This window comes from Pteropus vampyrus, unplaced genomic scaffold, assembly GCF_000151845.1.
Source record: "Pteropus vampyrus isolate Shadow unplaced genomic scaffold, Pvam_2.0 Scaffold9, whole genome shotgun sequence".
Lineage (NCBI taxonomy): Eukaryota > Metazoa > Chordata > Mammalia > Chiroptera > Pteropodidae > Pteropus > Pteropus vampyrus.
In genome coordinates this window covers 13,832,297-13,858,122 of record NW_011888790.1, presented here as the reverse complement: position 1 = coordinate 13,858,122, position 25,826 = coordinate 13,832,297, and the positions used below count along the sequence as shown (strand labels likewise).

The window sequence follows — 25,826 nt, the reverse complement described above, 5'->3', positions numbered from 1 at the left end:
CTAGGCATATCCCAAAGACACATCATACCCAATCTATTAAAAATGCTCAGTTTCTCCAGCCCTAAACCATCCTCCTGTGTTTCTATTTCAGTAAATATTCAAAACCATCTTTCCATGTTCTCAGGTTCAAAGTCTTGGACTCCTCCTTTGCCTCACTCCTAAACTTGAACCAAACCTGATTCCTCCTTCTCAGTGTGCTGTCCTAAGTAAAGTTCTAAACTAATTAAACAGCCTGAAAACTAATATTCTTTCCTCCATTGTATATACTTGCCTATCTTTCCAATAAAATGTTGCATGGTTATCTTCCTTTATATTTTTCTCTCCTTAAGAAGCATTAGTGCCTTCCACCCATTACATACAGAATATAACATAAACTTTTTGGTGAAATTTTAAGCGTTTGGCTCCTGCCTACATATCTAGCCATTTCTTCTTCCCTTGCACCATGTGCACTAGCCATTTTAGAACCTTCCTTACACACTCCTTTGTTCGCTTATGCTGACCCACTCTACCTGGAATGTCCTCCCCGCTGTGATGTCACTCTATGAAGAAGTTCTATTCATCCTTCAAGTGTCATCTGATCAAGAGTTTTTCCTGAGTGAACAGCACTCCCACTCTTCCCATCCCATCACTCTTTACTTTTTTTTTCCCCATCTGCTTTACTTTTCCTCATAACACTTATCATATATTACATAGCTCTTATTTATTTAGTGCCTGTGTCCCAGCTATTGAATATAAACTTCTAAAATAAGAGCCAGACACATATTTGTATGCTCAGTAATATTTGTTAAATTAATTGAATTTAATCCTTCAGATACCATTGAATCTCCTCTTTTGAGAGAAAGAGAGAAAGAGAGAAAGAGAGAGAGAGAGAGAGAGAGAGAGAGAGAGACAGCGAGCTTTGTTCTCTTAGAATAAGCACCAGTCTACCTTGCATTATCTGTGTTTATACATATATTTCAACCCCATTAGATTGAGAGACAGTGGTTTAGTCATATTTTTATCTCTTTCAGAATGCACACTCGATGCTTGTATACTGAATTGAGCTGAATTCAACGTGACGAGATCGCCAAAGCATTAAAGCCCTCTCCAATCTATTGAAATAGATCATCTTCAGTATGGTACATTAGTACAAAGATGAGAATGATTAAATCTTCAAACAATCTTCAGTTTGAGTATTTAAGAATCCAGAAGATAACTTCTAGACTCAGAGAAAACCTGGAATAGCTAGGATATTTATTTGGAACCACCACTGTTTAGATTCAGTGCTCTCTGTACTATTTCATTTTCTTTCTACCACACAGGCTGAGTAAGTTTTGAGTTTCTGACAAATGTCTGATCCTCCCTCACAGATCCCCATACAGGCCACAGTGAATTTCAGAGTGATTAAAATCTTGAGTTGATGCAAATGTTTTTATAAGATTCCTTTAGGCTTTTAAGGAGATAAAATAACTTTCTTTGCTTGGGGGTAGTTTTTTTGTTGTTATTTGTTGTTGTTGTTGTTGTTGTTGTTTGTCTTTTTTCTTTTGTTGTTTTTTTAGGTTATACTATGTTTTCAGGGTCAAGGGTTTCCTCTCATGTTGATACTTTCATATGAAATTCCCACACACTGAGTCCTCTCTTATTTTACAACCAAGCGTTCATTTGAACTCTATGTGGCTAGTGCATAATGTGGAATTACAAAAAGTGGAGGATAAGGATTGTGTCCAGCAGATCATTTGGACTAGTTAAACAAATCTTAGAGTTTTCAATATAACAAATACTTATTTTTTAGATAACCAGAGTTGTTTTGGGGGGAAAAAAATCATAAGGTTTTAATTCTACAATGCCACAAATATCTTTACGTATATGCATTTATTTATTTACTTACACACTCAACAAAAATTTGAGCACCAACTACATACAAAGCATGATGGTGCACTAAAATGTGATAAAACATCTTCTCTCTTGAGCTACATTATATTCTACTACCAAATGTTTTCTTTTTCACAAACAAGTGAATTTTATATGGAACATCTTAATTTTCTTTTTTTAAAATTATGAACCAATAATGTTTTTGGTACTGTGATGATGCAGAGATCTAATATTAATAAAGAGGACACTGCTCTCCAGGACGTGATTGTGAAAGTGCCTTCCCTTACTAAAATTCTGTGATTCACTGAATATCGAAGCCCCAAAGATGAACAGGAATATAATATTGCAAGCCTTTTTGAAATCGTATGAAGAAACAGTTTTATTTGAAGATAGCAGGCAAAAGTGGAATTTGTTTGTTATCTGACACCTTCATAAATATTGATGCTTTTAACTTTGTTCTGTGAAAATACCTTTCATGGTAAGCAGATTCTAAAATCCTTGAGTGTTTTCAGTGCTGCAAATCAAAGAGTTCAATACCCTGGATAAATTGCCTGTTGTTCAAACTGTCTAGACCAATTCTCAAACTTGCATTTATAACAAAGAATTGAATTCCCTTAGATCAAAAATCAATTCCGTAGTGTATGAAAGTTATACCTCAATTTAAAAAATATTTCATTTATAATGTTTTCATAAAATTTTATTAAGCCAGCTGATATTCAGTGAAATATCTATTAATTTTAGTAACTTATCAAACAATTGTATAGTGCTGATATAAGTGAAGATTTTAGAAGACATGGATGCAAAGCACTTGACCTTAAATATAATTAATACTTTTCAATATTTAAACACAACATTTCTTTAAGATATAAAGTACCTAAGTCTAAACATCAAGGTATATTCTGCAACATTTTCAATCAGTAATCAAATATTCTCAGTGCAAAAGAAATCTGCCGATAGACATAGCTATCCCTCAGGGAGTGAATACCTTTGGCAACCCTGTTGTTCCAGATGTGTAAAGAATATACAGCGGATGTTCCGAAAGAACAGGAACACAATCATGTGACTGTGCTTTTGCCATCTCTTCATCCCAATCAAGGTCACGACCTGGAGCCAAAGGAACTGTCTCCTGCAGAACAAAAAAGTAGGAATATGAACTGAACAAAGGAGATCAAACCCAGAGAACAATGGAGAATAGCTAAATCTGTATTAGTCTGAACATCTGACAGAAAATCCAAGCTTTCTATATGCCGCTAAACATCAGATTTATGACTAAATATTTCAGGGTCATGAGTTAAGGCAAACGTTCAAAGAAAGTCCAACAATTTAATGATTAACTGAGGTACATGTCTCCATAAATATATGTATACTATTAACTTTATAAACTAATTTCTATTTTTCATAACCTATTTCTTTCACTTTAGAACAACTGTCTTCACAATGAAATGTCAACTACCCATTAAAATTTATCTTCATACAAAGGCCATTTAGGAGTAATACTGTAGCCACCTTTGGAAATGAGATGATGTTAAATTATTTTCAGGAGTGGAGGAGAAATCTGCTTTTTCAAGAAGAAAAATAAGTTTCAAAAAATAATGAGAGCATGTAACATATTTAAAATGCTATCCAAGTTTTCCTCCATCTAGGTCACTGATTAGTATCATAAAAATGTTTTTTTTTATTCCTAGAACCAAGCTGTGTGTTGTAAAATTTATAACAGAGTCATGAGTTAGACAGATACACCTTAAAAGAAGGTAGACAGACCTCTTTAAAAATGGTGCTAGTGAAATAAGCCAGATAGGTGAAGAATAAGGAAGTGGCTTATGGAAAAATTATTCTAATGAGGAGTTACATCCATTTAAGTAGAGGTAAGACATAGTACATGTCTAGTTATTTTATGAAATGCTAACTAAGCTAAAGATGACACATCAGAAAGTTTATAGTTGGTGAACTTGTTAGTATAGGCACCAGGCAAAACTACACATTCCTCAGAGAAAGTAATATCCATATGAAGAATATATGTAACCATTCATTTCATCAAGGTAATGCTAAGCCCAGAGACTCTGAGAGATTTAGAAAACCCAGGCCATTTCCATTTTTCGGGCTCCTTGATGTATTAATCAGGGTTGTAAAAAATGGTCATATATTTAAATATTACATTAACAAATTAATACTTCAGTATAATATCACAAATACAATGCCTACATGAATAAACACGTCGATAGATAACAATCTGAGTTGACTTTCAGGAAGATGAAGTTTTAGACTTCTCCAGACTCACTCTGATAAGCCCTAGATATGCCACTTAGATAAATAAAAATGATTAACTGTGACGAAATTGTATATTTTCATTTGTTTTTATGTATCAGATAAACATAACTAACTTCAAATTATTAAGCCTTTATCATCAAAATTACAAACCTATAAAAAAGTCATCACACTGCACAATTAAAAATGTCAACTGAATCATCACAAAAATAATTATAGATGAATGAAATGAGGACGTGAATGAATGGTTATTTTTCAGGGTAAGACATGTGTATAAAAGATTTGGTGAAAGGAAGAGAGGAAAAAATTCAACATTAGCTTTTACATAAAATACATTTATTTCCATAGACATGTCCTGCCTCGTTGTTATCATTTTTAAAAGGCAATATTGGGAGAGCACTACAGTTGACTGCTGTGATATTCCATTGATTCTGTCATTGCTAGCATGAGGCTTAGAAGTGGCAATCAGGTTGTTAAGAAGAGACTCCATATGTGTCTCTCTGAAGTCAGAGCAAAGCCAGCCCACTGGGCTTAATTACCATCTAAACAGCAGGTTTAATATGAAGGATGAGACATCTAAAGCCCTCATCTAAAATAAAGATAAGTCAAAATAGAAGAAAAGTTCTTAAGAGAAAGAGAAAAGAAGAGAAAGTGAGCCAGTTATGGGAGAGGGGTAGAGGGAGTGGATCTCCATCTATAAAGAGGAACGAGAAGAGATTTGCATCAGAAAAATCTGAATGGGTAACATTTATATCCATAGTCAGTGTGTTAGAAAGTGAAAGAAACCACACATATCTTATTGGTTAAAGATTGTTTAATTGGAGTTCAAATCTTGGCTTCACCACTTATTAGCTGTGGCTTTGGGCTATGACCTCTCCATGACTCAGTTTCTTCATTTGTAAAATGAGGCCAGTAATAGCAACTACTTTACTGGTTTGTGAGAATTAAATAAGTATATGAAAATACTTAGCATCGGGCCTGGCATAAGTTCTTTACAAATTCTACATTTCATATTTGCGTGAACAGCACACACATACTCACATAAACACTTTTGTATATATGTGTTCCTACCCTTCCTCCAATCTTTTCTCACCCAAAGCCTTTCTTGCTGACTTTGCATTCTCTGAATTAATGACAACAAACCTTTTTTATAAATATGTTTGAGGTCATCTGAAAGAAACTTAAAATCCTTCTTTGAGACAGTAAGAATATTAAAATCATTGAGTGTAGCGGTTCATGAACCGCAGACTACTGAAACTTTACACGGGAATTTAATCTAGTAATGGGAATTGCTAGGTGGTGATCAAAATGACATAGTTTTAATGCTTTCTGTTCTTATATTTTGTCATTTAAGCATTTTCTGCAGCTAAGCTCTCAAGAATTCTGCAAAATTATATATAATTCTTTGTACTCTTATAATTTTTCTTCTGCAAAAAATTTTAAACTGCTAGAAACCCAAGTTAGTCCCACTATAAATAACTATATACTTGCTTGAACGTAGAAATGAGGTGAACATTAGATCCAATTTACTAAGAAAAGCACTGTAAAATATATTCATTGGTGTAGTATACTGCTTTTTCCTTCTTCATAGATCATAGAGTAATGTATCTGTTTAGAATATTCATATTTTGTTTTCCTAAATATAGTTTTTATTTCCGGACTAAATACTTCTTCTAAAGTTTTTAAAAGGTATTTTACATACAAATTAATCACACCTCTCCACAAGGCAGGATAATTTAGACACTAAGCAGGCAGTCAGAGTGTACACAGTCAGATCATGATCCTGACACTAGAAGCTGAGCAAGTTTATCACCTTATTCATTGGATTCTTCTTCTTTAAAGTAGAAATAATACTATCACCTAGGTCACAGAGTTATTAGGAAGATATTTTAAATTATCCATTAGTAGAGTATCTTAAAAGTCATATGGTAAGTGTATGCTAGTACTATAATTACTATCGTTATAATTTCAATTAATAAATGACACAGTAGACTATACATAGAATCCAATTCATTAATCTTGTGGGTATTTCTGTGTTTCAATCTTTGTACTTAAGCTAGTTTTTCATAAAGAGAAAATATCATTCATATCTAATTTTTTTTTTTTTTGCCAAAAAATAATGACGTTCAGGAAGTATATTTAATGGTTTATAAATCAAAGGTTTGTTTCAAATAATCAAAACTAAAATCATCCTTAGCACATCACTATAAGCAAGAACTAAATCAGTATACAGATTACCATATTTGGACGATTATAAATGAGGACTTTATCTGGTTTGTGTTGTCCTATTCTCAGCGCTTCTTCTAGAAGTGGTATGTATTCTACCCTCCTTCCAGGTTCAATGCCAAATGATGCTGTGACAACCACCTTGGGCTACAATTAAAATAAATAAACAAATAATTGAGAACACTTAACAATCCTAATTAAGGCAATCACAATATTTTAAGTGCAGACAGGCAGTTTAACATTTCAAAATAAATATTTGAATAATTTTGTTCTCTATTGAATAAATGGCCTGAAAACCAATAAACCCCTTTTAAGTGTTATAGACCTAATCTCTTCCATATAAATCTCACTTGTTCAAAATTACATGTCAATATGCTTTTGGCTAATAAGTGTAAGCTGTTAAAAAATACTTTTCAAAGTATTCATTGAGCCAGGTAGATTTGCCATGAACCAGTAAAATGCAAGCGTAGGGGCCATCACTTGCAGAGCCCCTGTAACAGTCAGCTGTTGTTGACATTGTAGCATTTCCCTAGGTGGGGAAGGCCAGCCACAGGGGCTATCAGGAAGCATTTTTAAGGTTTTTTATTTAAGCATCTTTGCTTTAATGCCTAGAGACCGTGGAAGGATGGGACCCAAATCTCCAATAATTAATGATTCTTTTCTCATTCTAAAGACATATTTATTTTCACCAAATATTTTATTTGTAATTTTGTCCTATTTTTCTTAAAAGGGCCCCCAAAAATTTAAGTTTCAGGCCCCACAAAGCCTCAACCTGCTCCTGTCATTAAGATACATTCGGCACTCTGATGACTTGCTAGTCTTCATGGCGTACACAGGTATAGCCAAAAGGCGTCCCTGAGGGGCAGAAGAAGTTAGGGAAATTGCACTGTGGGCAGGCCTCGGATGTCTCACTATGATCAAAATACTCTTTCATCCCCTCCCTTGCTCAAGAAGCTCTCCAAAGCCAAATCTGGATCTTATTTATCTCTGTGCTTCTTATGCCTGGTACAACGCTTGCCATACCATAAGCTCTCAATAAATATTTGTGGAGCTGAACCACAATTCTCATTAATTTGCAGAAACAAACATATCTTTATTCTCTTAAATACATGGTTTCTTCACCAAGAAATCCAAAGCAAAGGAGACAGATAATAAATTATTCAGGAGACAGATAATCTATTCGAGATAGTGTATCTATTCCTGAATTCTGATTTCTGGTTACAATACATTACATCTAGGGAAGGTTTATATTATGCCAAATATATGCATATATAGTGCTTTCTGCTTTTTGAATATCATTTAATATTCATGGAGCTGAGGCGAAGTGCAGTTACCTAGCTTGCCCCAGGTTATAAGTGATGGAATGAGAAAGAGGTCCATTCTGTCTGATTACAGAAACTTACTCTTTCCACTATATCAATCTGCCTTTTGAAAGGGAGGGGGAAAAGAAAGAAAAGAAAAAAGTCTTATTTCCTCTTGTTATGTTTTAAAGGTCAGACATTTGAATATAACTCACACTGTAATATCCGTAATACTTACAAAAATAACTCTGGATAACATTCCCTAAGATTAGAACTCTGAATAAATTAAGTTACATTACAAATTAAAAATATATAGAGAATATATCAAAGCTTGAATAATTTAATAAAGTCAAAATGAGACTCTTCCTCTAGAAAAATAATCCCTTTCACATTTCCACTAGCGTTTGATTGGAGGTTTCATTTGGTCTAGACTGACTTGTTAGAATATATTCTTCCTATCTTCTTCTGTTAAAAAATAAAACTCTTTTCTTTAGTCTATTTAATTGAAAATCATGACATCAAAATCATCCCTGATTTCAACTATTAAATATATCCAAATTTCTCAGACACGCATCTCTATCTTCTTGCCTTTAACTCGCCCCAGTCAATGGTCTTGCCCATAACAATATGCACTTATTGCCTAAACTCCTTTAAAAAGATGTGTGTGCATGTGTGTTAGATAAAAACACCTCCAGTGGTATAGCATAAGTTTTATAAATTTTTATTTTTTTATATATCTCAATTATTCCACATTATATAAAATTTTACAAAGAGAAAATAATACATCTTATACCTGTATTTAAATGGTGTTTAGAATTTCTGTAGCTAAAAAACTGGAGTCTATACCTTCCTTGGACAAGTCCCCAACTGTACATTTATTTGCAGGGCAATGATTGATTGACACCTCCCCCCAGATTTCTTTTCAAAAGCACTAATGCAACATGTTGATAAAAGAAAGAGAAAAAACAAATCATAATGAAAAAAATTAATACAGCCAGTTAGTTAGTCCACAAACCAGCTTCTAATTCTAATAATTCATTTATCCCAGATGAAGTCAGACATACAAAACCTCACTCTATGCCTATCACCCAGGGGGCCTTCAATATATATTAGTTCCTTCTGCATTAAGAATATCTCATCTTGGGATTATAAAATTTTAAAGATCAATCATCTCTTACTCATAACACTCCTTCCCTTGATCTTCCCACTGCTATTACTCTCCAGCATATTGCCCATAGCTTCACAAACAGACCATCTACCAAAGGTTTTTATTCCAGCCTCTAGCCTCTCTCCCACTCATATCATATCACAAGACTTGCTTCCTCTTAACATTGCTTAAAACATAACACTCATCTGCTCAAAAACTGTGACTGGTCAAGGTCTACAGAATCCAGTCCAGACATAAACTGCCTTTGCAAGCTCACCTTCTCTTCTCTCCCTCTTCAATCACATAGGTTTATTCACTGGCCTCCAAATGAATTTTACCCTTTCCTGCCTCTAAAGCTAGACTCATCTTCTTTTCCTCACCTTTGGGATCCCATGATGTCATTCTCCTCAGCTAGCTGAATCTTAGCCAAGAGCTAACTCAAATCTCATGTCCTTCGGGAAGCCTTCTTTGGCCACCCAACTAAACCCACTCCTTCCTCTAAATCAGGGATCTGCAAACTACGGTTGAGAACAACACCCTGCCTACACCATGTTTCCATAAAGATTTACTGGAACATTGCTATGCCCTTCCTTTCTGTAGCAACTAAAGCTGCTTTTGTGCTACAACAACACAGATGAGTAGCTGCAATAGAAATCATATAACTTGCAATGCCTAAAATATTTACTATCAGGTAACATACAGAAAAATGTTTGTTGATCCCTGCTCTAAATTCATTGAATAAGAATAGCTAACTTTTTTTTTTTTAATGAGTACTCTAGGACAGGCATTGTGCTAAGTGTATTAAATTCAACATCGCAATGATATTTTATAACGGCTTTATCAAGTTTGTTATTTTAGTACCCCATTTAGACATGTAACTCCACCTGTTCCTGACAACCCCTCTTAACCATTCCTGGCAGTATGTAGATTATAAAATCTGTTATGTGTCCCATCTATTTGACAAGTATAATTTATTTTCCTGTTCCTACTTCAGTCCCAGGCACATAGTGGGGAGCCTAATAAATAACATGTTGAATAAATTAGTTATTAGTTATTTTACTTGTCTCATGCACTGAAATATATAGCAAGCTAACTTAAAAGGCATTATATTTTATATTTCTCACAGCACCTAGCAAGATGTCTTTCACATAGGACTGACTCAAAAATAAATTTTTAGTTACTTGATATGTGCCAAAGAAAAAGCACATTTTAAGTACCCTATTTGAAAGGAGGATCTAATAAGTACAAATCACTCTTGGATGATCCATCTTCAAATATGGCTATACCATACATAGCTACTGCTTGATTTCCCCCAAATGAAGCACTTACCTTTGCATGATCAATGCGACTACTTAGTTCTTTGGATGCAAATCCCCCAAAAATAAGACTATGGATGGCTCCTATCCTTGCACATGAAAGCATGGTATATATTGCCTGTGGGATCATGGGCATGTAGATGACCACAGTGTCACCTTTCTTGACACCGTGCTTGACCAAAACACCAGCCAGCTTAGAGACCTAGAACAAAATCATTAGATCAGCAAAGTGTTTTCTGTGTTATTTCACTAAATTTCTAAGGTAATTTTTAATCCTCTTGGTAGTGGATTAAAAAAGCCTGAGTAACACATATTTGATGATGATGATGATGATGGTAAAGGTTTAGACAATCACAATAATAACAGACATCTCTATTATAATAACTGACTATAAACCAACTTACTATTATTATACCTTATGAAATTCATGGCTTAAATTTGCTGAATTATTTATTCAACAACATATTTATTGAGCAACTGTTATGTGTCGTATATCATCTTTAGAGTTGAAAACATGACATCGAAAAACAAAGACACAGATGTGTCCTTGCAGAGCTTTTATTCTAAAAAGTAGAACTGTCACATGAATAGTACAATCAAAAGTAATTATAAATTTAGAGAAACATTGGGTTAATTGTTGAAGGAAACAAGAATGTATTAAGAAAGAAAACATACCATTAGACACTTATAAGATAAAAAGACATAATTTATTATTATTATTATTATTATTATTATTATTATTATTATTATTTTAAAGATAAGGTAACTGAGGCTCAGAAAAAAATAACTAACTAACCAGAGGTGAGAGAGCTAGTAAGTGGTGTAACCAGGATATAATCACAGGTCTTTTGACCTAATATTCTTGCCCTTTTTACTGCTTTATGCCAATTTTTCTTTATAGTTTTTTATACTAATTTTCTATACAAAGTGATTGCCCTCTATATTGAAACCAAACATACAAACTTCTTTTTAACGTGTGTTTTGGAGACCAATCATACAAATATCTCTTTCCTCTTAACTTGTGTTCTTGCAATTTCTAGTAATAAAGACAAAATAGATTATAAGCCCATAAGACACAATTTGTTGCAAGAAACCTTTCACGGGCAATTACAGAAAGCTATGGGAAATATGCCCAGATCTAAATGAATAAGAAGTTAGACATTCTTTCATTTAAAAATACATATATTTAGTGCCTTATATGCCAGACACTGTTTTCTGAAATAACAATAAACGAAACAAAACAAAGATCTCTATCCTCAGAGTATTTATGTTTTAGAAGAGGAAATACTTACAATAAACATAATAAGTAAATTACGTATTACGTTAAAGGTAATTAATGCTGTCAGGGAATGGGAATAGAGCAAAGTAGAGGGTATTAGGGGTGCAGGGGACATAATTCTCAGTGGTACATTAGGGTAGACCTCACTAAGAAAGTGACATTTTAACAAAGACATGTAGAAAGTTGAGAATAAGTGAATATCTGTGATATACTGTTTCAGGCAGAGAGAACACCAGTACAAAGGCGTGAGGGGGATCACATGTGATGTAACTGGGGAACAGCGGGGAGACCAGGGGATCTGAAACAGAAAGAACAAGTGAGAAGGTGGTTGTAGATGGAGTGAGAGAACTCAGGGTCTGAAGGAATCTGGTGGACAGCTGGAAGGACTGTGGCTTGCCTTTGAACATGACTGCTCAAGATAATAAAGAGAGGACACCTGAGAGAAGAAATTAGGACACATGGCTATTTGCAGTGCCTTTCATTTCACTCTGCCTCTCCTACTTTTTGAAAAAGTTCAAAAGATTCTGAATCCTGATCATTCTTATTACTTTTTCTCTTCATTCCCTTCCTCTGTGCAGATGGGGAAAGCTGTGGTCAAGGTTAAGGAAGCTGGTGAAAGAAACAAACAAACACTGTATCAGGGTTTTATTCTTTCCTATATTGCAAACCATAATTTAGTGCTATTTTTTAAGAACATAAAGCTGCCCTGCAGAAAGTTACAAGAAAGATACACCAGAGTAATATAAATCATGAACTTAAATTCTACATGGACTTTAAGAACCAAAATAAATACTGGAAAGTCATATCCAAACAACTTGGTGTGCAATCCTGCAGAGTGTGCCCGTGCTCTGTGATCATGTTACTGGGTGTACCATTTAAGGTATAGCACTGGGAGAGACCAATGGCGAGAGTTTGTCTTGTTTACAGCAATAATGTCAGCATCTTGATAGTGTCTAGTTGCAAATAAAAATAATCTTCAATGAGACCCCATCTAGCAATGACTCAGTAACTTTACATTCCAGTCTCACTTCACAATGTTGCTGAAAGATGCCCCAAATTTTTCTGTCTTCTGAAAGAAATAAAATTAACAAATTCAAGACCTTGATCTCAAAATGGCCTAATGTGACCACAAGATGTACTTAAGTTAGGGCCATAGCACATCGTTAAAAAATGAGCCAACATATTAAAATTAGAAGTTTTATATACAAATCCAGATTCCCAGGTTCTCTTGAAAAATTAGAAGGTCTAGCAACACTGGATTTGAGTCCTTGAATGACAATAATCAATGGAACCTGATGATCAATTGCTTGGCTTGCCACAGACCACACCATTCACTGGGGCTATTTATCACAAAGCATTTTTCTTGCCATTCTGAGTTTAAAATATATTTGTCTACATCCATTTATGTAATGTACTTATACTACAGTTCCGTAACCATAGAATGTGATATATGCCAATAACTGATTTTTCTCCCACCCACTTCTATTTTATATTGTTTGCTTGGCTCCTGTAGGTATCCTAGTTGTTCACCGCAGTCCTGAAAACAAACTGCAGTCAAATTAGGCTGCATCGGATCTATACAACCACTAGATGGTGTACATTTGGCCCACCTCAACCTTGCTTCTTGCAGCTACTCCTCAATGTTTTGATAGATGCTCTGAAGGCAAAATTACATGATCAGTAGAGAAAAATCATTTTTCAATACTTTCCAGAACCAAATGTCACACCAGTAAAATTGTGCATTGTAACTTCTAAATTTAATATATACACATGAATATGTGTATAAATATATATATATATACATATATATGTTTCTGATGAGACTTCAAATAAATAGGCTTATGAAAAACGTTAGCTCACAGCAAGAAAAAAATAAATGGACATTGATTCAATATTAAAATATTTAAGAATGCTTCATTAAAAATAGTCCTTATTATTAAATCTAGAATTGGTCAGTATGGGAGCCCCAGAGCAGAACACATAATAGTCTTGTCCCAGAGGCAAATAAAATCATTTCGAAGATAAGTGTAAGCAACAGTGAGAGATAAGAGGAAAAATCTAGAAATCTCAGTCACCTAAAAGTTTATAATAACTCAAATAAAGGGCTATGAAATTCCAACACAAAAGACTATTTGCTGATTGCTATTTAAGGGTTCATCTTGTTTTTATTGACTTCAAATGAAAAATTATTGAGAGAAGGAAAATATTATTTTTATTCAATGTTCTATATATATTCTTATCTTAGTATAGATGTCTGAGTATGGATTTTTAATTTCTATTATTATCCAAAGAGAAAATATTTTAATGTATACCTTTATAACCTATTGTTTTTCAACTAAAGTTAAATCGTGTGCCATTAATCCATTCCATATTCATTTTTGCACCTTCTTAAAATTGTGTTTTAATTTATCAATGATTTGATAGTGTTATATCAGGCGTATACCACCAAATTTGGGTTTCATTCTGACGTCAAGGGCAATATATCCCACGCAGTCATGGTCAAGCCATGCCACACTGCTCGCATGAGGATAACTGAGATGTTATGTAAGCCTGAAGAAACACAACGAATGTATACACTTATTTAGACACAACATTGCTTCCTCCCACTAAAATTACACGAATTAACCATTATGTTGGTACTAATTTAAAGTCATTTTAAAATATAAGTATCCTGTCATTGATTCGATTTGTATAGTATCTGCTATATGTCTTATACTGAGGTCGAGTCTGCAGAAGCTAAACTAAGGAAGACATGGTCCTTAAAGCAAAGTAATTTGGAATCTAGGGAAAAAAACAGCATATATAAATAGTAATGATAAAATAAGAAAATGCAACAACTGATATTCATGTAATGTAAAATGGTATACATATATATTTGGTTTATATATGACACACATTTGGTTGAGATACAAGTAAAACTTTAAATTTTAGAATTACATAATGAAAACATGTTAGTATAAATAATGAAAAAGATTTCCATAAATATTTTATGTATTCATTCTGGAAAATCTTCATTCAAAAGCAGTCTGAGGATTAGTATAATTTCATGACCAAATGATCCTGACAGATCTAAACAGCTGAAATTGACCAAAAACTATGTTCTATGGAGTATATTAGCACTTGCTTCACAAACAGCAAGTGTGTCCATCTAAAGAAAATCAGTTTGAACAACAAAGATAGTGTTGGTGTCCAAATTTTGGCAAAAAGATAACAATCATGGGCAACCTCACGTCCATGTCAAAGAAAATTATATGAAAGAAAAGACAAAGAGAAAACATTTTCAAGCTAAATGACGTTACACAGCAAATTCTAGTCTAATCAATCACAGAAAACATAACTGATTTAAAAGCCAAGTATACTAACTGAGAAATTTACTAAAATTAGGAATAAGTAATTTGTTCTTCAGAATACACAAATTTCCCATAGAAAGAGACAATTACCTAAAATACCAGCATTTTACATTTAAATATATTAAGTTAATCTTGTACTTGTGTACAAACACATACCATACACACATTTTTGGTTTTTTTACTTGTACAGACATAGAGAAATACCAAAAAAAAATAAAAATTTCTATTGAATAGATTATTCTTTTAGTCATACACCAACTATGCATCCAGGTAAATACTTGCAAAAAGAACCAGTTATACTAAAACTGCTGAAGATCTGAAATGATACTAAAAGTAAGTTTTTTGAAAGGGAAACTTTCAGGAATATCAATAGTTTCATATCGCATAAGAAGCTTCTAGAAATGTAATTTTTTTTAAGTGACAATTTATTGGGTATGACATTGAGATAATTTTCATTTAAATATACTATACTAAATCAATTCAATTATGAGATAGGCCTTTCAATAGCAGGAAAGTAGGGATGATATTAATAAAAGAAGATAAATCTTTCCTCAAAAGATAAAAGTGTACCACTTATATTCAAGAGTAGAATTTATTATTATTATCTAAAACACAGAGGAAAATATATTTCATATTTAAAAATGGATTCTACTAAGTTTTGGAAGAAAAATTGTAAAATCCTCTGTTCAAAACAGTTATCTGCCAGTGGGCTAGAAAACATACTTCATACTTACTAACATACTTCTCATATAACTTTTCTCCAAATGAAGGAGTAAATGTCTTTACTCAGAATAATCATTTTTCTCATTTCCATTTTCTTCGCAAGTGAGTTTCAATCAATATTTGGTCATTTTAAGATTATGTGTTTGCAAGCAAAATGAAATAGAGAATTGTTTAATACATTTATGGTAGACTCAAAATAATTGTAATTTCAATAATATGTGTACTTTCAAGACTAATAGGATTTTCAAACTATGTTTCATAGAAAATTAGTTCGATCTTACATTTTTCTAGGCATATGTGCTCAGAGACTTGTCATTGAATATACCCTTCCATTTCTTTAATATTCATACGTTGTGACTTACAAGTAGATCATTAGAATTTATCACATCTTGAAAGAAACGCCTTGTTAATTTTAAAATAGTGTTTCTACCTAACAGGCCATTGTTGACAGAGAAAATATCCTACCATCAAGAAGTCCAAGGTCTAAAAGAATGATAAATGTAATTGATGTCTATCATGAACACACGACAAGACAAAAGTGTATGTAACAAAAAAGAAAGTGCATGTAAACAGAAAGAAAAGAATAATGATTGCCTCCACTTTTTTACCATTTTAACATCTTTCTATTCTAATAGTTGAGTAATAATGATTTCCTCATGCTTTTATTCATTTGATAGTTTCTGCCAAAGTTCCTAATTCTCATGGTATTCGTTATTTAAATCAGGCATTTGCCTGAGAAAATAAAAGAAGTTCAAAATGGACAGAATGGAAGTTCAGAATTCAGGGTGAAGACGGTTGTGAGATGGGCTGGAAAGTATAAAGAGACAGAGTATCACATATCATTTAGAGCTTTGTTAAGCCCTGTTAAGTTTAGATTTATCCTAAGAACAATGTAATAATTCACAAGTGTTAAGTCCTCTTTAGAAGAAGGCACTTTCCATATTCTTACAGTGCAATGATCATTGCAAGAAATAGGATCGTGGCAATGGAGATAAAAATAAATGATATGATTTGAGAACTACTTAGAGTAGACTACATAGGGATTGGTGATTGATGGATGCAAGGAAGTAGCAGAAGGAGGGAAGTTTAAGAATGTGTCCAGGTTTTGATTTTATCAACTAGCTGGAAAGTGATGCTGTTCAAAAAGTTGGATTCTAGGCTTGAATTAATGTTCCCTGTTAAATATAAGACATGGAAGTGGAAAAGTCAAAAGTTTAACATTTAGAGGGCAGAGGACAAAACTTATTAAATAAATGCTCAAGAAAATATTAAAATTCAGTATTGAAGTCCTGTGGATACTGGAAACCATGAATTTATAGTAAACCCATATCTGTTGTTATGTGATTTTTCTCTAACAGGATTCAACATATTAAGATACAGGAGTGAAGATAGTAAAGAATTAGATTGATCCACATCTGGAGTTCTGCCACAGAGGTGAGACGGAAAAATAATGTGCAAGACAGTGAAGATATCAACAACAGGGTTGTGTTATTAAACAAGAATCTAATCAGGATAAACAGAAAGGTGAAAACAAAATGGACCTTTAGGTAGTGACCACACAAAGTCAAAACCATTTAAAACCATTGTAGTTAAATGGATACCGTGTCTAAAAATGCAAACTGTCCCATAATGTGGTTTTGTTGCATTGTGTAAGAAGACCAGAGGTTGAAAATAGATACTCTGAAAGTTATGAGCCCCAATTTATATATGTTCTTTACCCTTTCCCCACCTTCCATCTACCAAAAAAGCCGAAATCTAGAACTCCTTCATGCATCTGTTTCCAGCTGACCCTCTTCACAATGTCCTTCTTTTGTCCTTGGAAAATTACACTATGATGTCCCCCTTCCCCTCCACTGCTCACCCCAAGGCTCACCTTTCCCACCACCTCAGGCAATCTCTTTCTCACAGACTACCTCCACTTGCCGCCTCCAAGGTAACATCAACTTCTACAACTCTTTAAAATGCTCAGAAAGACTTCTCAAAAATTCTTCATTGGTCTCTATCTATCTCTACACTTTCCTCTTACTGAACCTGCTTTTCTCTAGCACCAGTATTTCCAATTATTTTAAATTTGTATTCATTGTATTTTCAATTATGAGCATTGCAAGAATATTATCTTTATTATTTTTCTTTGCTAATGCACTGCATTGCAGCTAATTTGTGTGCTAAGCAGTTTGGTGGCTAGATTGCATTGTAAACAGCACTCAGAAAAGTACCATTCATAGACAGATGGAGAAATACAGTACAAATTCCAATTAAAGAGTTCTCAAATGAATTTTTAAAATATAGCTCAATTCAAAGTTGATTACTTTCTGTATGTTTCCTAGAGTGTTTCTAAAGAGAATATTCCAAGTACTGAAGCAAGTTTTATTACATTTTTAAAAATATAACCCACCTGGACTAAAATGAAACAGAAAATTTAACGACTAGAGAAGTCATTTATCACAATTTTGCATTCACATCTTTATGTAGATATCTAAAAGATCTAGCACAATGTGGTTAACATGCAATGTTTTGCAAATTTATGTTTTAAAAGGTAAGGAATCTAATATATTCTATTAATAAAGATCATCCAATTCAGTACAAATTTAAATAAGTCACCTAGATATGGCTATATTCCTTCAAAAAAACATAAAGACTGTGGTAATTATTTCCCTACATATTTGCTTATACATGCAAAATGTAAAAGTTATTATTTTGAAACAATTGCTGTGTGGCTGCTATGAACATCACATTAAATGACTAATGGAGAATATATTTTTTAAATACCATTAACTCATGTTGTAAATTAAAGTCAAATTCCTCTCACTTTATCTAATAAATTGTTTAATGTAGTGTTTCTCAAACTGGGGGCTATGGAGGTATGCTCAAGGTCCATGAGTTCTCTATGAGAATTTTTAAATTTTGTGTTTTCATTTTGATGACAATTTTAAAAATAAATACTGCAAATTCTGAATTATTTGAGCACTCAAGCAATTTCACTGCATTTTTTGTATTTGTTTTTATAATCTCATGTAAGTAAAGGCCAGATGATGTCATGGTGTATTTTATAATAAAAAGTTTTATGAAAGTTCAGAACTACGGTGACAAAAGATCTGAGGCATCACAAGAAATATGTTGCCAAATTCAAAGGACCTAGAGCCACAGCACTCAGAACCACAAGCACTTTGTAATAAGACATTCAGTTCCAACAAAACATCACTCACTATATAAAACTAACATTGTAAATTTGAGCTTGACTGACTTTGTAGATTTGCTTTTATTCTGTTCATAAATCAGATAAGGCTTTGTATATGTAACGAGCTTAAAGAAAATATCAAGGCCTAGTTTTAACTGTACATTAAAATAAAAATAATTTCAGTCCATACTTAAAGTATATAAGAATGTTTTTCCTTTATAAAGTGTTTGTATGTCTCACAATTTTGAGAGGAAAAATGGTTTCTTTGATTTCTTTCTTCTTCTAAAGAAAGGTAAATATAAAAAGATCAAGAGATGTCAACAGGAACCTTGTATCATTTAGAACAATTCTGCACTGATTACTTAATCAAAGCTTTAATTAAACAAATACCCCGGCATTTTTACAGACATTACATAAAACACAACGACATCAGATACATCAGACGCACTTCCCAGCATTCCGTTATGTTTCTGTTAACCATTATGGTTTTGTTGGTCAATACATCCTGGAAATCAATCAATATATACAAAAGGCTCACAGAGAACTTCTTAAAAACCTAAGAGTGGTACAAGGACATGAGATCATTGCAATAGTTGGGTCTGTTCCAATAGCATTAACATTACAAAAGGAGCCATACATATTTTTTAAATGAAAAATTCACAAACATAATGCACTGACTAGCAACTAATAAACAAAACAAACATAGATCATCACACATGCCAAGAATTTATCATAAATATTCATAAATAGATCAAATTTCCCATAAAAACTATACATGATAAAGTTAATGTAATTCAGTTTTGTAATGGAAAGAAAATTATCTTAAATCAAGTATGGCATGAGAAAATGAATAATCAATTTCCCCCAGATCTCGAATCTTGACAATAATTCTATCAAATGTAACCTTTCATTGATTTATTCAAATTTATTTTACTTAACTATTACAAAGTGCACAAACGTGAGAATAAAACTGCCAAATGAATTAAAATAATGTTAATAGCATCACTTCCCATATCTACATATTTATTGATTTCAAAAAGTTTTATATGAAAATTATTTTGTTTCATACCCTCAAAATATGATTCTATCCTCATATCCTTATTTACATCACTTGAACCACACTCACTGTCTTCAATTTATGTTAATTAGCTTTACCCTCTACTTGCTATGAAAATTATGTCAGGTCAAATAATTTCATAGTTTCATACATTATCGAAGGTCAGAAACTGAAAGTTGATGCATTCACAGCTGTCCTAAAGTTGCTGACTACATAAAGAAAGGTGCACGTGTCAGTCAACAGATAAAAGAATAATTGTTAACAACCACACTTTCACTTGTAGGAACATATTTTTTTCTTTTTCTTTTCTGTTCTTCCTTGAATTTAACAACTGCCTCCTTCCTCTACTCTTCGATAATCTTCCCATTTTGTTTCCTATTTAAATTTATCCTGCAAGCCTAGAACTTCAGCCAACAAAGACAGTCAGTTGTCTTCAGAGTGCATGCCTTCATCAATAAAGATGTCATCTCCAACTCCTAAATATACACGTCTGATATAGACTTCAGGGACACCTGCAGCGAGACCAACTATGCCTGCAGCACTTATATCTATCTTTCTTTCATGACTTAGCTAACACATTACCTCCTCAGCAAAACCTTCTCTGACCTTTCAGGGCCAAGTTGGTCCCTTCTTCCTCTGTGCTACAAATGCACAAAGCTTTCTGGCTATTTTATCACTCATCTATTTTTGTCTTTTTCTCACCAGGCAAACTATGAACTATTTGAACGCAGGAACCATGTCTTATTCATCTTTTTGACCTCACTGCCTAATACAATAAGCAATACACTATAGCATTCAATATATGTCTGAGGCATACAGATCATTGAATATGTCTTCCTTCTTTATCTCTAGCATACTATGAAACTTTATTTTTAGCTAAAAATATTTGTTATTTGTTTCCCAGGACTCATTATTTATTGACATTAACAGGTTACAATTATTTATATGTACAATCTGGCATTTATTTTACCTATAAAATATAAGAATATTTGTGGTAGAAGCTCCCAATTTTCCATCAAAATTCATCCAGCTACATGGGATTTCCCAGACTTCCTTGCAGCTGATGGACAAATGGAATGTGCAGGGAGGTGTATGACATTTGGTGTAAGGGCCTTAAAACAGCATATCTGATTCTTTGCATCCTCTTATGCCATCCCATGGGTGGGGATACATGTGCCTTTGCTTCTGCTTCAAAGATGAAAAAAAGTGCAATGAACTAGGGCAGGGGTTCCTAACCCCTAGACTTCAGACTGGTACCATGTAGAGCCAGATCTGAGACTGACCCATGGCCGAAGTATTGGTAAAGCCATGCCCGACTATGTTGCATTCTGCCAAGGGCAGAGAAGCAAACAAAGAACAGACGGCTGCTTGTGGTTTAGCACAGATAACCAGCAGGTACAGACAGGCCTTCGGGAGATTATTGTTGCCAGCAAGTTTCAAGTCCCAAGAAGAAGACTCCCACCCTCTCCTTGACCTTTAGGTGTATATAATAAATGTGCTGCGCTTGCCTCAGGGTCATTGTATCTCCATCAGAGTGCAGTGTCCCACCTGACCCCAGCTTTTCCTATATTATGTCTCTGTGTTTTTCTTAATCCTCCATCGCCGCCCCCTCCTCAGGTTAACCTTCTAGTCGTGCAGTTCGCGACAGTACCGGTCCACAGTCTGTTAGGAACTGGGCCGTACAACAAGAGGTGAGCAGCAGGCCAGTAAGCAAAGTTTTATCTGTATTTGCAGCTGCTCGACAGAGCTAGCTCCACCTCAGATCATCAGACATTAGATTCTCATTGGAGCACTGGTATCTGGTGCCAAAAAGGTTGGGTACTGCTGAACTAGGAGATAAAGGGACAGTAAGATTTCATCTGGATCATACCAACTGAACCTCATCAATTCTGGATGAGAAATGCATTTTAAATTTCAAGCCACTATATTATTGAGTATCTTTGTTTTAGCAGCTTAGCCTTTAACCTAACATTTAAGAAAATTTTTTGAAAAGTATTATATCAGTTATTAGGCAACTTTTTACTGACAAAAATCATCCAAGTATTTCTTTAATGTAACTGAAAGAAAGGGAACTAATGCACTTACAAGAAATAGTCTATCTTTCTAGGATTCTACTTGAAAATTATACAGAAGCCTTCTCTTGGAGTGCAAGATTAAAAACACTGTGAATGATGGGGATTTATAGGTGGCTACTCTATGGTAGGCTGAATCAGTCTTTTTTCAAAGCTAGTAGGTATAGTCAGAGATCCAAGATAAGACACATACATGGAATAGCTTCCACCTGGTACAATCCACATTCTATCTTTTAACTGCCCACATACATGCAAATGCTGCTATTATTAAGGGGATTTAAGTTAAGTGGTGCCTATTCATTTCTCTTTTGAACCATTTACCATCTCCAGGTGTCCAATCTTGCCCACTATAGTCATGTCTTTTCTTCTTCAGAGAAGCCAAAGTTATTCTTTTAAAAACATAGAGTTTCCTATTATACTTAGAATAAAATTCAGGAGCTTCCCATCACACTTGGAATAAAACATAGTCTTTACCATGGCCTGCAAGGTCCTATATAATCTGACTCCTGGACACTCTCCCAACATCATCTTCCACCACTCTCCTCTTATCACTGGCCTCCTGGCTCTCACCAGTGACCCAAGTCCATTCTTGCTTCAGGGGCTTTGCCTGATACAACTGTCACACAAGTGTTCACACAGGGTCTATGTCACTGGGTCATCTCGCAACAAGTAGTGTTCCCTGACAAATCTAGCTAAAATGGCAGCCCAAGTCATTCTGTAGCTTTATATTTTTCTTCACTTCTACTGTATTATTTTTTTCACTTATATTGTACTATATTTTTATTCATAACGTATCTCTCCAATTAAAGTGCAATCTTCCTATGGGCAAAGACTATATCGTTCACTACTGTAATCCATGGTGTCCACAGTAGTGCCTGATATATATTAGGTGTCTTAAAAGTATGTTTTGAATAAATAAATAAATTTTACCCTATCATCATTCCAGTGCAAGAAATTAAATTCAAAGTAGGTAATTTACTGAGTTTGTTAACTTTATAAAAGATCAGAGTTTAGCCACCCTGAAGATGAGACAAATTATCTAATTAAGAACCTATCAATGAATGATAAAAATAAATTAAACATATGTAAAAATAAAAGCCATGTACCAGATTTCCAGGTTTCTAAGATTGGCCAAGTAAGGCAAATTTAAGAAGAGCTTTAGATAAGTCAGTATATAAACCCAATGGACAGTGCATTAAAACAAGATTTTCACCTTATCAAAAAATAAAACTTCCCCAGGAAAAAAAATCACAATGTAGAGGAGACAAGTAATATTTTTGGAAATAATTATTTCTCATAGACAAAAATTATATTTGTATTTACTTTTTAATGAATGACTTATTGAATGTTCTCATGAATTCATTCAGCATATAACATGAGCTTATGCTGTGAGGCTTGTATTAAGCATGGTGTAGCTAAATTAAATAAAGAAAATATAATGTTATTGCTATCCTCAAGGAATTTTCACTCTGGTTGGGAGGTACACTAACGTGTAGGTACACTAATAATGCAAGTACACTAATAAGTAAAATAAAAAACAGAAATGAACTGTGCATGGAGAAAGTACAAGTAAAGTATTCCAGACTTCAAAGCATGGTGAAATAGCTTCTGGAATTAGGGGAGATGCAAAGAAGTAAGTTTACACTTCAAACAGTAAATCGATCTCAGAAACAATGTATCTCTCTAAAAATCTGGCTGAGAAAATTCAAAAGGTTATAATATTGCTATTTGGACTGATGTAAAAATTATCTTGAGACATTTTTAGTTTTGAACATGGAAAAAAGGAAGCTAGGAAATACTTAAGTGTTGTTTTCTTATTTAATTCATTCCTTCCTATATTATCTGTTACATTGGTCTAATATTTATTTTATTTACAGGGAGTACTCTCAGAATCTAACTTAAATTTTACTTAAATTTTATTGTCTAAAAGTTATTCAAAACAAGTTTCTAGTTATAATTTTGATAAAAATTTAAATCAGTAGTTGGTATACATATATATATATATATATGCTCATCTTCAATTTCAAATTAAATACAAGTGGTTCTGCTATAATGCATTATGCATTGTACAAAATAGCTCAGAAAAATAATGAGACTTACAGGAAAATGGGGTGGAGCCAGACCACTCATAATCAACATAACTAGAGCCTTTTAATGATAATAAAAGTACTAACAAAGCATCATCTTCAGTAGATCGTTTCCAGCCTTAAACACTGGGGCTTATGTTTCTGCTTTAAGTTATTCAACTAAAGGACATTCGCTTCCAAGTTTTCTTCCAAAGAAATACTAGTAGAGACTAGTAGAGTATAAATTGTATCATTAATTATATGTAAAACAGGGGAGACTATTTTCTCAGCTTTAGATTTTCAAAAACATTTAACTCATCAACGCTTGCACTAAAGGACCTTCATTACTTTTTTCTTAAGTTTTTTAGATATTGATAAGGTATTCTCTTTGTGGGAACGTCTTTGCCAAAGCTTGCTAACATGGTAACAGTCCAATAGAAAAATAAACGGGCAAAAGATTTGAACGGGCCCTTTTGAAAAGTAGAACATATGACCAAGAAGCACAGGAAAATAAGTTCAACTTCATTTGCCATTAGGGAAAAGCAACTTGAAACCACAATGCAATATCACTACACCTTCACCAGAAAGGCCAAACTGAGAAGACTTGAGATTCTCAATACCAAATGTTGACAACTGGCACTCTCATATACCACAAGTAGGACATAAATTGGTACAACAACTATGGAAAATTGTTTGGCACTATCTACTCAAGCTGAACATGCACATATTTCATGAACCAGCCATCTCACTCCAAAGCACATTCCCAAAACAAATGCATACATATTCTCACCAAAATCAGTGCACAAACATAAGTATGGCAGTATTATTTGTAATTGCCCCAAACTAGTCATTACCCAAATGACCATACCACAACCTCTTGCAATGAAATAAATCTCACTAACAAAAAGTTGAGTAAATAATGCGAGATGCAAAAGAGGACATCCTATTATTCAACTTATATATAGCTCAAATGCAGGTAAATTTCGTCATGGATGTTGTTCTGCTGTCTGGATACAATCATGTGAGGGCTGGGGGAGAAACGACTAAAAGGAAATATTATAAGAGTTTCTGGGGGGGGCTGGGAATATTCCGTCTCTGGTTGCGTGGGCATGTTCTATTTGTGAAAGTCTAACGAGCTTTATACTTATGATCTGTGTACTAATTAGAAAATGAATTATGTTTCAATAAAAGTTTACAAAAGCACATGCTAGGAAAAAACATACATGAACTGCTGTAAAGTTAATCTCACACCAACATCATTCACCTAGTTACCAAGCAGAAAAAGGTAATTTACCTTAAAGAGACAGTTTTCAATGGAGTTGACTGTAACACAAATGAAGTTTTTACTGCTTATTTAGGACATTTAAGAAAACTGTGAATAGGCACAGTTGTATCTTTCTCCCTCAACAAGGCAACCACTGAAAAGACTTAATTTCTGTATCATCTTGTTTTTACATTTTAGGTTTTTTGCTTAAGGAAATACTGATAATGTGACAAAGGAAAATCATATTATCTCACCCTGACATATTTCTGAGAAGATGAAATTCATACTTTGAAGAGAGCATTCTAAAGGGCAGAGGTTGGCAGGAGGGCTTCTCATGGGACATGACCCTTGATTTCAGAGTAATTTTCTCTTCTAAATTATTCAACCTTCATAATTACAACCACTGCCATAATTATATTTCCAAAAATTACCTTTAGTAGAGATAATAGACACTTTCAATTTAAATTAAATCAGAAATATTTAGCACACACTGCGTTTCATCAATTTCCCTATATACATATATTCGTGAAAATTTCTCAAATGACCTTTAGGGAGGTTACATTCTTATTTAGTGAATACATAAAAATGTATAATTGTTAGAATATAAATAAGACAAACTTACCATATACAGAGGTAAATTCAAAAGAAAATTAGATATGGAGAAAAATAAATTCAATGTAGGAATTTCTAAAAATGTATACTATATATGTGTGTGTATATATATACATATA

At 33.5% G+C, this 25,826-nt stretch overlaps 1 protein-coding gene across 2 annotated transcripts in view; it reads right to left on the bottom strand.

Annotated features, from left to right (window-relative positions):
* ACSS3 (acyl-CoA synthetase short chain family member 3) overlaps window positions 1–25,826 on the bottom strand; it is a 156,084-nt gene that overhangs the window by 94,032 nt on the left and 36,226 nt on the right. Inside the window, exons 3-5 of one of the 2 annotated variants that reach the window (XM_011374858.2) lie at window positions 10,120–10,308; window positions 6,355–6,489; window positions 2,837–2,977 (exon numbers count right to left, since the gene is read on the bottom strand). In XM_011374858.2, the coding sequence (XP_011373160.1) occupies window positions 2,837–2,977; window positions 6,355–6,489; window positions 10,120–10,308 (465 nt within the window). The remainder of the gene's footprint in view (window positions 1–2,836; window positions 2,978–6,354; window positions 6,490–10,119; window positions 10,309–25,826) is intronic. The other variant, XM_011374866.2, reaches the window with a different exon arrangement.